Source organism: Clupea harengus, unplaced genomic scaffold (genome assembly GCF_900700415.2).
Source record: "Clupea harengus unplaced genomic scaffold, Ch_v2.0.2, whole genome shotgun sequence".
NCBI lineage: Eukaryota > Metazoa > Chordata > Actinopteri > Clupeiformes > Clupeidae > Clupea > Clupea harengus.
This window is the reverse complement of record NW_024879608.1, coordinates 56,401-70,629: the sequence shown is the minus strand read 5'-3', so window position 1 is coordinate 70,629 and position 14,229 is coordinate 56,401. Positions and strand designations below refer to the sequence as shown.

At 41.5% G+C, this 14,229-nt stretch overlaps 1 protein-coding gene and 1 pseudogene across 1 annotated transcript; both read left to right on the top strand.

Annotated features, from left to right (window-relative positions):
- The first annotated feature begins 975 nt into the window (after positions 1-975).
- Positions 976-6,596, top strand: LOC105894877 (tripartite motif-containing protein 16-like). Its single transcript, XM_031570953.2, has 6 exons — positions 976-1,823; positions 2,250-2,345; positions 2,579-2,812; positions 4,119-4,278; positions 4,617-4,676; positions 5,990-6,596. Exons 1-6 carry the CDS (start codon positions 1,221-1,223, stop codon positions 6,535-6,537), a joined length of 1,701 nt encoding a protein of 566 aa, XP_031426813.1. The 5' UTR covers positions 976-1,220; the 3' UTR covers positions 6,538-6,596.
- Positions 6,597-9,765: 3,169 nt separating this feature from the next.
- On the top strand, positions 9,766-13,155 carry LOC122129244 (annotated as a pseudogene).
- The last annotated feature ends 1,074 nt before the right edge of the window (positions 13,156-14,229 follow it).

The following is a 14,229-nucleotide window of genomic DNA, read 5'->3' as shown; positions in this document are numbered from 1 at the left end:
TGGTATTATCAGTGATCTGATCTACAGTAGTCTAGATCTGCCGGCCTGAGATCCAATTGTTTTTGTGTCCACCCACGGATCCAGCGGAGATGGCAGTATTTTCCTCATGCAAGTAAATGTTTTGAGGAAACATCACCCTATCACTGTCATGGTTATTTCTCCACGTTTTCCAGGCATATTCTTGATATTCTACACTGTTAAGTGGTTGTTATTATTTTCTCATACGAGTTTCAGGAGAATGTGTATGAAACATTTAAGTAAGTGGGCGCAAAGTTTTACTGAGTAGTTTTACTGCTAGCGTGTGTGTGAATGAACTTGTTAGCTGAGTTCAACCACTGCAAATTCATATCATATGCACATATGTCAGTGTATTTTATACAGTAATTTGTGTATTGTTTCTTTAGTAACCCTTATAGGTTTTGTGAGATGTAGACATATTTTACAAGGCTGTCTGTATTTTGTTCCTTCAGTAACTTTATGGGTTTTGCGACAGTCTATTCAGTTATGGCTGCATGCTCTTTACCGGCAGCGGTAGAGAAAATGAGAATTATGTCTCAGGGAAACCCTGCATATGGTTGTAGCTTAAATATGGTTGTAACGTTAATAAGGTATGTATTATATATATGGCAGTCACTACGAGTTTGAGTACTTCAATTACTGTATTGGCCGTTATAACACCAGCTGAACACGTTCGGCACAGTGGCTGCTTCTCACAGAACCGCGAGCAAAGAGGCTCAACAACAAGTTACAACAAGTTCTCTTAACCAGCCGTCCCCGCCCCTCGGCTACTCTACCAGCCCCCCGCACATGAGCTGCCTGCCGCGGCTGAAAGAGAGCAAGGACACAGGCAGGCACACATACTGTACAACACAATGAACATTAACACATTAATACATACAGGTCGTTACAGTATTATACTGCAGCCAATCTGTTGCTTGTTTGTAAACTCTGTGTTTGATGATTCATTCAAGTAAATGTTCTCTCTGAGGGAACATCAGCTTGTTATTATTTCTCCCTGTTTTTCAGGGGTGTAATACACACACACGCAAACATACGCACACAAACACACGCACGCATATTTCCCCGCCTCCATCTGAACTTGGAAGACCGAAGCTAAATGACTTCTAGGAAGCCACTCCTCAGCACATCATGTTCTGGTGAAAACGAAACTTAAGTATCACTCTCAGTGTGCTTGTGGTTGTGATAGGAAAGCAAACAAAATGGCAGAGGCTATTTCAAAGAAAAGAAGAAAGAAAGAAGAGGACTCCTTCAAGTGTCTAGTCTGTCTATATCTGCTGAAGGATCCAGTGACTATTCCCTGCGGACATAATTTCTGCAAGAGGTGCATTGAGGGCTGCTGGAATCAAGAGGATCAGAGAGGAGTCTACAGCTGCCCTATGTGCAAACGCACCTTCACTCCCAGACCTCCACTCTACAAAAATCCTCTGGTTGTTGACATGGTGGAGACATTTACGAAGACCAGAATCCAAGCTTCTCCTATAACTCCCTCAAATGCTGGACTTGGAGATGTGGAGTGTGACGTCTGCACTGGGAGAAAACTCAAAGCTGTGAAGTCCTGTCTGGAATGTCTTTTGTCTTACTGCGAAACTCACTTCAAAGCTCACAATGACCTGAACCCAGGAAGAAAACACTCAGTGATTGATGCCACAGGAAATCTACAGGAGAGGATCTGCTCTCATCATAAGAAGGTTGTTGAAATATTTTGTCGAACCGATCAGAGTTGTATCTGTTATCTGTGCACGATGGACGAACATAAAGGCCATGACACAGTCACTATTGCAGCAGAATGGACAGACAAACAGGTCAGTTCTGGACATACATGTGTCAAACATTTCTATGAGGGCTCTTATACATACATGCTAACTGTCAATGTAATACTATAACTACAACAATACTATCTCACAAGTCTGGTTGTTTCCGCAAATACTTTGCCCGTTAGAGAAAGGAAGAATCAGGAAATGATTATCAGGTGCAATATCCAGTGTTGAGTAAAAACAGGTTCTACAGGTTCTGAACCAGCTTGACAAGTTTTACCAGTGCTCCTCTTGAACTTAGCTAATGGCTTTATCCTGATTTTCACTTGAAGATGATAACGACTGCTTCAATGTGTCATTAAATCTCTTGAAAAAACTGAAATGTACTTAAAGGTTTTTGCTTATGAATGTTCAGTTGTCATGTGTGATATTTGATCATTATTTTGTTTGTTTTTGTTTTTGTTTTTTAAACAGAGGCAGGTGGGGCAGACCCAGAGGAAAATCCAGCAGAGAATCCAGGAGAGAGAGAAGGAGCTGCAGGAGCTGAGGAAGGCTGTGAAGACTCTCAAGGTGAGAACTGACCACATAGGACAACAGCTGGCTCAGCAATCACTTGTTATTTGGTTATCACCGTTATGCTGCCATCTCTACATGATACAGACCATCACAGGACCAACATGGTTTGGCAGGATTTGCCCTTGGTCATTTGATCAAGAAATGCCAGTCACACCACGAGTGAGTTTGCTTCTTCACTTACCTCTGTGGGTCTCCTGCCACCCTCCTCTTTGTGTGTCTCCTAACAGAGCTCTGCACAGACAGCAGTGGAGGACAGTGAGAGGATCTTTACTGAGATGATCCGCTCCATTGAGAGAAGGCGCTCTAAGGTGAAAGAGCTGATCAGAGCTCAGGAGAAGGCTGAGGTGAGTCGGACTGAAGGACTCCTGAAGCGACTGCAGCAGGAGATTGCTGAGCTGAAGAGAAGAGATGCTGAGCTGGAGCAGCTTTCACTCACAGAGGATCACATCCATTTCCTCAAGGTAATTGTTGATGATGGATTGTTAGTGCACAGAATGTTTGGCACCGATTTATGTTGAATATATTCCTAGGTGGAAATTTTAATTCAATTCAGATATTGTTGAATTTCCTTCAAGGATCTCTACATTTCCAGATAGATCCTCATTCTTCATATTATAACACAGTCCACAGTACTTTGAACAGATACCTTACCCCATTAAGTTTCAATGTCTGTGAAGAAAGTTTTTGTATTTATCACTGAAAACATTTGAGCATGATGAAGACATTTTCATTCTTCAGAAAACTGCTCAAAATCATTATGGCAATTGTTAGGACAGGATAGGTCACATGGTAGGAAGAACACTGACTGACAGGTGGGGCTTGAGTGATGTCACTACCTGTGGTTAATTGATAAAAGCACATCTGCCCTGACATCATGGCTTACAGTTTGTTTGGAGACACTTGAGGTGCACAGGTGCCTGCCACTCTGCCTCTTTGGTCAGGTCACATGTAGGTCAAGGCAAACCAGTCGCATTTGGACATTTGGGATTCATAACATCAACCAAAAAACTTGAACTTAAGGAGTCGGCACATGGGCTTACCCCACTAGCAGTTAGCCAGCTTATTATTAAACACATTAATAATAATTGTCAGGTTTTAATGGCACACACGACACACTGCAACACACACGTGCATATATGGGGGCGACACAGGACACACACACACACACGCCTGAGGTCGAGGTGAATTTATTCTCTGCCTTTTTCCCATCCTGGACCGTCCTTCCTCCAGGACCTCCCAGGAGCAGTGGGCAGCTTGTAAGCGCCCGGGGACCAAGTGAACCATCCGTCTTGGTCAGGGACGGACAGGAGAGTTCTGTTCTTTTTGCATGTTTTTTCTGTTTGGGTTCTTAGTAGAGGAAACTCCTTGTGAACATGCAAACTCCACACAGAAAGGCCCGGGAGATAGCCCACCTGAGCACTGAAGGTCCGAACCCATGACCTTCTTGCTGTGAGGCGGCAGTGCAAGCACCTGAGCCACCGTGCCACTATATATAAAAAACCTACACACACACGCACGCACGCACGCACGCACGCACGCACGCACACACACACACACACACACACACACACACACAGGCTGCAACCAGATATTCATAATATTACATTTAGTTCACATCTCAAACATCAGAGGATAATATCTTACTTAAGAGTCTCGTGTGCACTGTGATAGTTGACGTTTTTACTCTACCTCTAACTCTACCTCTCTATCTCTGTCATCTCTTCTTCCCCTCACTCTTTCTCTCTATCTCTGTGCTTCTTTATTTAGACTTTACAGTCGGTCAGTGAGACACCTGAGTCTAAAGACTTATCCTGCATCTCTGTGAACCAAGCCCTATCTTTTGAGGCTGTGAAGAAATCTGTCTCCTCACTAAAGACACAGCTGGAGAATTTCTGCAAGGAGGAAGTCATGAAGATATCTGCATCAGGTTAATCACATTACTCACATATGTTTACATGTAATGACTTACTATATTTTCCCTCTGGATTGTACTAATAAGCTAAATGTGATGGTGAACTTCAGGAACCTGTATTTTTTCAATATCACATATTTGTAACATATCCTTTGTATGTCAGTGAAGCTGAGATACTCTACAGGTGTCTCCATGTTAACTTGTCTTAAGAGGGTCTTTAAGATTAAAGAAGCTGGGGACTCATAATGTCCCTCAACAAGAAACCACAAATTTACTGCCATCATAAAAACAGAAGGTTGATGCAATGTTGACATTTACACCAGTCAGTGTTTTCTTTCTTTCTCTCTCAATAGTGACTAAAGTCCAGGCTGTTTTCCCTCCTGAACCTACAACCAGAGAGGATTTCCTACACTGTGAGTTTGACACAAACACATTTTATACAGTTTACTTTATTCCAAATCATGTTTAAGCAGTTCAACATTTCTTTATGGCTGTTATAGTTCATAGGTAAGAGTGTATTTTCCAGTGTCTTTTTCCATTTTCCTAAAATAGCGTTCTAAACGGTAGGAGATGTAACAAATGTGCCACACCCCTGTCATATCAATCACCCACACTTAATTTAAACTCAGTTCTCCGCATCAACACACACACACACACACACACACACACACACACACACACACACACACACACACACTTCATTTAAACTTTTTTAGGTTTTTAGGCGTTTTAGGTCTTGGCCAAAGACCAGGCCAGACACAGTCTTCTGCGTGCATCTCTTAGGCACATTTGGAACATGAACTGCAGAAAACTAGAACACTGAACTGCCATTGATTTCCAGCTGATATAAAATATGCACTTGTCCTATGTATGTGGGATCTGTAAAGCTATCATATCAATGAGTCACACAAACACAGACACATACACACGCATACACACACACAAACACACACACAAATGTAGACAAACATCCATGCAAACATGTAAAGAATCTCACACGACAACACAAATGCATGAAAGCGTGGTTGGGGTGAGTAGGTGTAGGCTGAGGGCTTCTACAAGTAGATCAGGTGGAGAGACTACAGCAGCATCCCACAGCAAAGATAGTCTAGACTACAAGAGGAAGAAAAAGACGTTTGTATTATTTTGTATTTCCCTTCCTCTCCCCCTCTCTCCCACTCTCTGTCTCTCACACACACCCATACAACTAATCACACCTATGGACTTTCACATACAAAGACACTTTCACACTTTCACACTCCTATATACGAAGGACTCATCTCACACAAAGAAATCAAATGAAACAAACCCAAATACTTACACACACTCAACATCAATCATTCATACAAAGGACTCCCTTCAGACAAACACACACACACTGTCTTTCTCTCTCTCTCACACTCAGACACACACACACACACACACACACACACACACACACACACACACACACTCAGACATAAACATGCTCACTTTTGAACTTATGAATACAGACATTCACACATGTACACCTGCACAAACATGTACAGATCTACACACACAGACAAATCTCACTTATATGTGAAAGTCCCTCACAGAAGAAATCACAGAAATAAATCTCATTCCCCAAACGCAAAGATTCATATAAAAAAAACACAACCACACACATACACACTTAACACACACACACACACACACACCTAACACATATAAATATCTACGTTTGTCCTGTCTTCTCCTCCATCAGACTCCTGTCACATCACACTGGATCCAAACACAGCAAACAGAAACCTCCATCTGTCTGAGGGAAACAGGAGGGTGGAAAGGAGAGATGAGCTCCAGTCATATCCTGATCATCCAGAGAGATTTGATGGGTGTTGGCAGGTGCTGTGTAGAGAGGGTGTGTCTGGACGCTGCTACTGGGAGGTTGAGTGGAGTGGGAGGCGGGAGGTTTATATATCAGTCTCATATAAAAGCATCAGCAGGAGAGGAGGGGGTAATGAGTGTAGGTTTGGATATAATGATCAGTCCTGGAGTCTGAGCCTCTCCAGCAGCAGCTCCTCTTTCTGGCACAATAATAAACATACTGCACTTCCTCTAGTGGCCAGCTCCAGAATAGGAGTGTATGTGGATGACAGGGCAGGAACTCTGGCCTTCTACAGCATCTCTGACACAATGACCCTCCTGCACAGAGTCCAGACCACATTCACTCACAAACTCTACCTTGGGTTTGGGTTTGGGTTTGCGTTTGGGTTTTTTTTTTTTCATGCTGGATCATCTGTGAAGCTGCTGTGAATGAGATGTACAGATGCTGAATCCAGACTACATTCACCCAGCCTCTCTACCCTGGGTTTAGGTCAGACATTAGATCACCAGTATGTACCGCACTGGTGGTCTGGGATGAAAAAAATGGTCTTTAGATGACATCTGAGGCCGAACTTTGAATTTATTTACAACCCTAAGTTAGGATGATGAATAAAATGCAAAATGAATCAGAAAGAAGCAATTTGGTAAATTACCCCTTTTTTGTATTAGATTACCTTGATTACATTTTGTCTTGATAGCTTACACACTATAACTGGGCCTGTTAACTAAACATCCCAAACCATGACGCCATCTACCAAAAGACAGACTCATTTCCAAAAACTACAAAACACTATCCCCATGTTTTCACATATGATTCAGATTTTGTTGTGCAAAACTCTACAGACAAATCCCTTCATATATCAGTGGCTGCACCATGGTGCTAATTCAGTAAGCACTGGTATTTAATTTCATTAAGTTAAGTCATCACAGCTCAAACCCAACTAACACACAATTCCCCAGGTGGAAACACTAAGGGCCTCATTTAGGCTACTAACAGGATTGCGCCCATTTCAGGTGTAATTCTGCGGGTAAAGACATAAACTGGATTTCCAAAGGAGGCGCACCTGAGTAAAAGCGCAGATTATCACTGCTGGGAGGGCATAAGGGAAAGTGGGTGTTAGTCGCAAAGAGATGGGAGGAGATGCGTAAAGTGCGCCTAATTATGTATTAGTAACGAAACAAGAGGTGTTTTAGCATGACATATCAGCTGCTAAATGAAAACGATGTGCCTGTGAGAAATTTGAAAAAGACGAACATCATAAATGGTTATTTTTTATATTTGATATATCATTTAATATAGGCATATACAAAATTGTCCCACCAGCTAGCTGTTCGGCCACGTCTTACCCAGAATCGCCGCACATTGTATGGTTTAGACCGTATTTTCACCCATAGATCAAGCACACGAGTACAGTGCTTGCCTTCTGCGTAGGAATAACGCGTATCTATTCGGGAAAAGCACTTGAATTCGAAGTACACTAACTAAACTAAGTAAATTGTAGAGACAGAGCAGCATGTTCATTTCACCTTCGATGTTTATTTGACGTTATAGCCTCTCGAGCGCAAGCTACCCCCAGTGTCATGGCAACCGAACGTCTGAAAACTTCAGTTTCCCCTGTCCACGCTACAAGTCCAGTTTTCAAATGTATCCGCCTAGGGCAGCGTTTTTGAAAAGCATGGTTTTTCAGTGTTATCCTAGCTATCTCTAGCTTAGGGAACCATCTTAACAGTTTGCCGTTGCCTGTGTGTGATTAACTCATGTTAATATGTGTGAATATGAACTCGTGAACATAAACTCGTTAATATGGAGCTGCACAGGCACCCTGAGTGGTAACCATAGTAACGCTGAAAAGTTTATTTCCCAAAATCAGCTCACCAATAAAAGACAGTATTGAATTCAAAGTGATCGCAACTTTTAGTGTGGACAGAAGGGCTAAATGGAGAAATATTTATGAGATTCTATATTTACCCAGGTTAGTTTGCTGTAACCTCGTGAACCAAAGCTCTAATTCTAATTTGAACTCATCATCCATGGTGGAAGGAACACGCAGGCTCTTTCTTCCCTATTTTAGCTGCGCGCTAAATAACACTAATGGGCGGGGTTAGGCGCTGATTACGCTGGTAAGGGGTCGACACATCTAGAGGAGGTTCTTCTTTGATAAATACAATGCAAAATATTGTGCGCTATATGCGGGTTGGCAAAAGTCGCAGATTGCGATGCGGTCGCAATGTTAGTAAATGAGGCCCTAAGAGTCCAAAAGTGGTCACACACCAATCCGAACCTAAGTATAGGTAGATTAATGGGCCATGGGTCACTTCACTTGTTTTGGAACAATGGATCCACAAAGACCATAAAGTACTAAATGTTTTTTTTTCTTTGCTTTATATTGGTAAATACATGGAAATTATTGTACTGTATTCGACTATTGTACTGTATTTTACCTACAGCACATGAAGACTTCTAAAAATTGTATACATATGTTGTGTCCATATGTATACATATGTTGTTTATATTGTGTTCATCATGTGAAGAGGTTGTTCTGGGGGGAAACCATAAGCGCCATCACTCATTGCAGTAACAGGTTCTTACAGGAGTGTTTTGAATTGATCTCAACCAGAGCAGAGATGGGCAATATTTCTATTACTTGTAGTATTTCCAGGTATACCAGCTATACACTCTCCATCAGACTCCTTTTCACTTGTTCTCTCTCTCCCTCTCTCCTCCCTCTCTTTGTCCTTCCTCTCAAATGTAAAACATGACTGGAAATATACTTCAGTTAGATTTAATTAGTGCTGTCAAAACGATTAAAATATTTAATCGCGATTAATCGCATTTATGTCATAGTTAACTCAAAATGAATCGCGATTAATCGCACATTTTTATCTATTCTAAATGTCCCTTCATTTATTTATTTTTTCCATCATTTTATTTTTATTTTAATGCCCTTATCAACATGGAAAAGTGAATTGGCTTGCTTTATGCAAATGTTTATTTTATTGAAAACCAACATTGCCAAATAGGGCGGTACAAAATAAAATTTCAGGTAAACAAGGACTCAGCCTATAGTGCAGTTAAACCATGGCTTAATATTGTATTTTTTTTTTCAAGTTTGCTGGGAACATAGCAGTCAGGCCTCTTATTTCAGAAACAATGAACCGTAAACAGTTAGGTTACCAATAAAAGGTAAGCCTAACTACTTCTTTGCTTTCAGCCAGCTGCCTGTTGACATTTTCAGACAACAGTGAAACTTGCTTCTTTGCACAACACAACTTTTAAAAGTAAACTTTCCATTCAGAAGCTTTTTATCATCCATTTCGCCGTATGGCGCTCACCATTCACTCTCAAACCGTAACGTTAGCCTACTACACAGTTTGCGAGGCCAAAAAGAACGTAAATCAAAAAAAATATATATATATATATATATATATTAAATATCTCGCGTTAATCTCGCGATAAAATAATTAACGGCGTTAAAATGGGTTTGCGTTAACGCCGTTAATAACGCGTTAAACTGACAGCACTAATTTTAATTATAAGATTTTTCTAGGGGTGCCAATAATTGTGGCACACATATTTTGGGAAAAAATATTTATTTAATGTCAACAGTTTTTTTTTTATTTCAATAGTTTTACTTCAATGAAAAGGTAAGATTTTTGTGAATATTTTGAGTGAAAGACCAAGAGGATAAACAGCAAAGACATTTTTTTATAGCCTGTTTTGCTCATATTCACTAGGGCTGCCAATAATTGCGGAGGGCACTGTATATCTTATTTTACTCCATTGGTATATAGACCAAGAAAAAGGAATGATGAAAATACTAATTACGCTATTGCTCTGCCTGCCGTTGCAGAAATAAAAGGATGTTTATCCATACTGTGTCATCATATCTCTCCCGTTTGGCTGATTGTCATCCTTTGTGGAAGCAAAAACACACAAATATAGTATAATTTCAGACTGCATCTACCACAAACACATCCCAATGAATGTAGCTAATTTGATTAAGCTCATTACCATAATTAATAACTTCATTTTTGTCAGTCTGACTCCAAAAGCCCTTGGCACAGGAAGAAGGGACACAAAGAGAAATAATAAGTGTGACAGGGGTCATCAAAAATGAAATGACCACAGATCCGTGTAGTGGTTTTGTAATTCAGTAATTCAGTGAACGACAAGCAACCAAGGACACGGCATTGAATGTGGCTTTGGATGCAACGATCAGTCCTGGAGCCTGGACTGCTCCAAATCTGATTACTCTTTCAGACACAGTAACGAGGAGACTGAACTCCCCCCTAGTGGTCAGCTCCAGAATAGGAGCGTACATGTGGATCACAGAGCATCTTTGAATAAATTAACAGAATCATACGGTCATGAGAAACAGTTCATGAGATCTGTTTAAAACCAATAATAACTTGTATTGTGTTAAAAGGAGTTAAAATGCAAAACATCTTTAATTCACTCATTGTTTACTCCATTTGTTATTATTCAGAGCTGAGGTATAATGGTATTATCAGGGATCTGTACAGTAGTCTAGATCTGCCAGCCTGAGAGCGATTGTTTTTGTGTCCACCCATAGTCCATGGATACAGCGGAGATGGCATTATTTTCCTCATGCGAGTAAATGTTCTCACTGAGGAAACATCACCCTATCACTCTCATGATTATTTCTCCACGTTTTTCAGGCATATTGTTGATATTTTCTCATACGAGTTTCAGGAGAATGTGTATGAAACTTTTAAGTAAGTGGGTGTAACGTTTTACTGAGTATGCTAGCGTGTGTTTGTATTGTAGCTATCTCAGTCACTACGAGTTTGAGTACTTCAATGACTTTATTGGTCGTTATAACAACGGCTGAACACGTTAGGTACAGTGGCTGCTTCTCACAGAACCGCGAGCACAAAGATGCCCAACAACAAGTTATAAGTTCTCCTAACCAGGTGTCCCCGCCCCCCCGGCTACTCTACCAGCCCCACGCAGTGCATAGCAAGGACACAGGCACTGAGCACACATACAACACAATGAACATGAACATTAACACATACAGGTCGTTACAGTATTATACTGCAGCCAACCTGTTGCTTGTTTGTAAACTCTGTGTTTGATGATTCATTCAAGTAAATGTTCTCACTGAGGAAACAGCTTGTTATTATTTATCTCTGCTTTCAGGGGTGTAACACAGACGACGCAAACATACGCACAAAAACACACGCACAATCATATTTCCCCGCCTCCATCTGAAGACCGACGCACAATGACTTCTAGGAAGCCACTCCTCAGCACACTGTATTCTGGTGAAAACGAAACTTTCTCTCAGTGTGCTTGTGGTTGTGAGAGAAAGCAAACAAAATGGCAGAGGCTATTTCAAAGAAAAGAAAGAAAGAAGAGGACTCCTTCATGTGTCCAGTCTGTCTAGATCTGCTAAAGGATCCAGTGACTATTCCCTGCGGACATAATTTCTGCATGAGCTGCATCGAGGGCTACTGGAATCATGAGGATCAGAGAGGAGTCTACAGCTGCCCCCTATGCAAAAACACCTTCACTACCAGACCTACACTCTACAAAAATACTCTGGTTGTTGAAATGGTGGAGGCATTTACGAAGAACAGAATCCAAGCTTCTTCTATTACTCCCTCTATTGCTGGACCTGGAGATGTGGAGTGTGACGTCTGCACTGGGAGAAAACTCAAAGCTGTGAAGTCCTGTCTGGATTGTCTGTTGTCTTACTGTGAAACTCACTTTGGAGTTCACAATGATGTCAACCCCGGAAGAAAACACTCAGTGATTGACGCCACAGGCCAGCTACAGGAGAGGATCTGCTCTCACCATAAGAAGGTCTTTGAAATATTTTGTCGAACCGATCAGATTTGTATCTGCTATCTGTGCACAATGGACGAACATAAAGGCCATGACACAGTCTCAGCTGCAGCAGAACGGACAGAGAAACAGGTCAGTACTGGAGCTACATGTGTGTCCAACATTTCTATGAGGGCTCTTATACGTACTAACTGTGAATGTTATACTATAACTACAAGAATACTATCTCACCAGTCGTTAAGTCTAGCTGTTTCCGCTATCACTTTGCCCATTAGAGAAAGGAAGAATCAGGAAATGTTTATCAGGTGCAAATCCAGTGTTGAGTAAAAACAGGTTCTACACGTTCTGCGACAGCTTGAAAGTGTAATTAGATCTCTGAAAAAACTCAAATATACTAAAAGTTTGTTGCTTATAAATGTTCAGTTGTCATTTAAGATATTTGATCATTATTGTTGTAAACAATCCACCGATCATGAAAAGAGGCTGTTTTTTTTTATTTATGTTTTTAAACAGAGGCAGTTGGGGCAGACCCAGAGGAGATTCCAGCAGAGAATCCAGGGAGAGAGAAGGAGCTGCAGGAGCTGAGGAAGGCTGTGGAGACTCTCAAAGTGAGAACTGACCACATAAGACAACAGCTGGCTTAGCAATCGCTTGTTATTGTGTTATCACCGCTATGTTGCCATTTCTATATGATACAGACCATTAAAGAAAGACATGGTTTGGCAGGATTTGCCCTTGGTCATTTGATCAAGAAGAGCCAGTCACACCACAAGTGAGTTTGCTCCTTCACTTACCTCTGTGGGTCTCCTGCCACCCTCCTCTTTGTGTGTCTCCTAACAGAGCTCTGCACAGACAGCAGTGGCGGACAGTGAGAGGATCTTTACTGAGATGATCCACTCCATTGTGGGAAGGCGCATTGAGGTGACAAAACTGATCAGAGCTCAGGAGAAGGCTAAGGTGAGTCGGGCTGAAGGACTCCTGAAGCAACTGGAGCAGGAGATTGCTGAGCTGAAGAGGAGAGATGCTGAGCTGGAGCAGCTTTCACACACAGAGGATCACATCCATTTCCTCAAGGTAAGTGTTGACGGATTGTTAGTGCACAGAATGTTTGAGGGCATAGATATATGTTGAATATATTCCTCCTAGGTAGAAATTTTAATTCAATTTAGATATTGTTGAATTTTCTTCTAGAATCTCTAAGTTTACAGAAAGATGCTTATTCTATGCAGTTACGGTGTGAAGAAAGTTTTTGTATTTATCACTCAAAACATTTGGGCATGATGAAGACATTTTCATTCTTCAGAAAACTGCTCAAAATCATTATGGCAATTGTAAGTACAGGTTAGGTCACATGGTAGCAAGAACCCTTACTGACAGGCGGGGCTTGAGTGATGTCATTACCTGTGGTTAATTGATCCAAGCACATCTGCCCTGACATCATGGCTCACAGTTTGTTTGGAGGCACTTGAGGTGCACAGGTGCCTGCCACTCTGCCTCTTTGGTCAGGCCACATGTAGGTCAAGGCAAACCAGTGGCAATTGGACAACCATTTATGTTGGATTCATTTGGGATTCATAACATCAACCAAAAAACTTAAGGAATCACCACATGGGCTTACCCCGCTAGCAGTTAGCCAGCTTGAGAGAGCTTCCTGGCAGGCAGTGCTCACACATACACACACTCAAACATATACACACACACACACGCCCACACGCACGTACGCACACACACACACACACACACTCGAACACACACACTCAAACATACGCACACACACTCACAGACACACTCGAACACACACACACACACACACACACACACACACACACACACACACACACACACACACACACACACACACACACACACACACACACACAAACACACAATCATCCACACAAGGTAAAATCCCACTATCCTGAATTTAAACCATGTAAGGATAGTGTGTAGTACGTAGGTGAGGCTTTGCTTTAGGGTACGTTGTGAGGAAGGACACAGCTAACATCAGACTAACCCCTAGACAACGCACCTTAGCTGCCAAGACTGTCCTTGGTAACACAAAAATTTGGAAGCCACATCCAGATGCTGCATACACACATCAAAGGATGATATCCAGATTAGGCTTAGGTTGCACCCAGTCTCCATAACGGTTACATGTAGTTCACATCTCATAACATCAGAGATATATGTTTAACTTAAGAGTCTCGTGTGCACTGTAGATGGTTGAAGCTTTTTAGTTACAGTTAACAAAAAAGTTTCCACATCAACTGTATCAACTTAATTACTTGTCATGAAATGCAGATAGTACA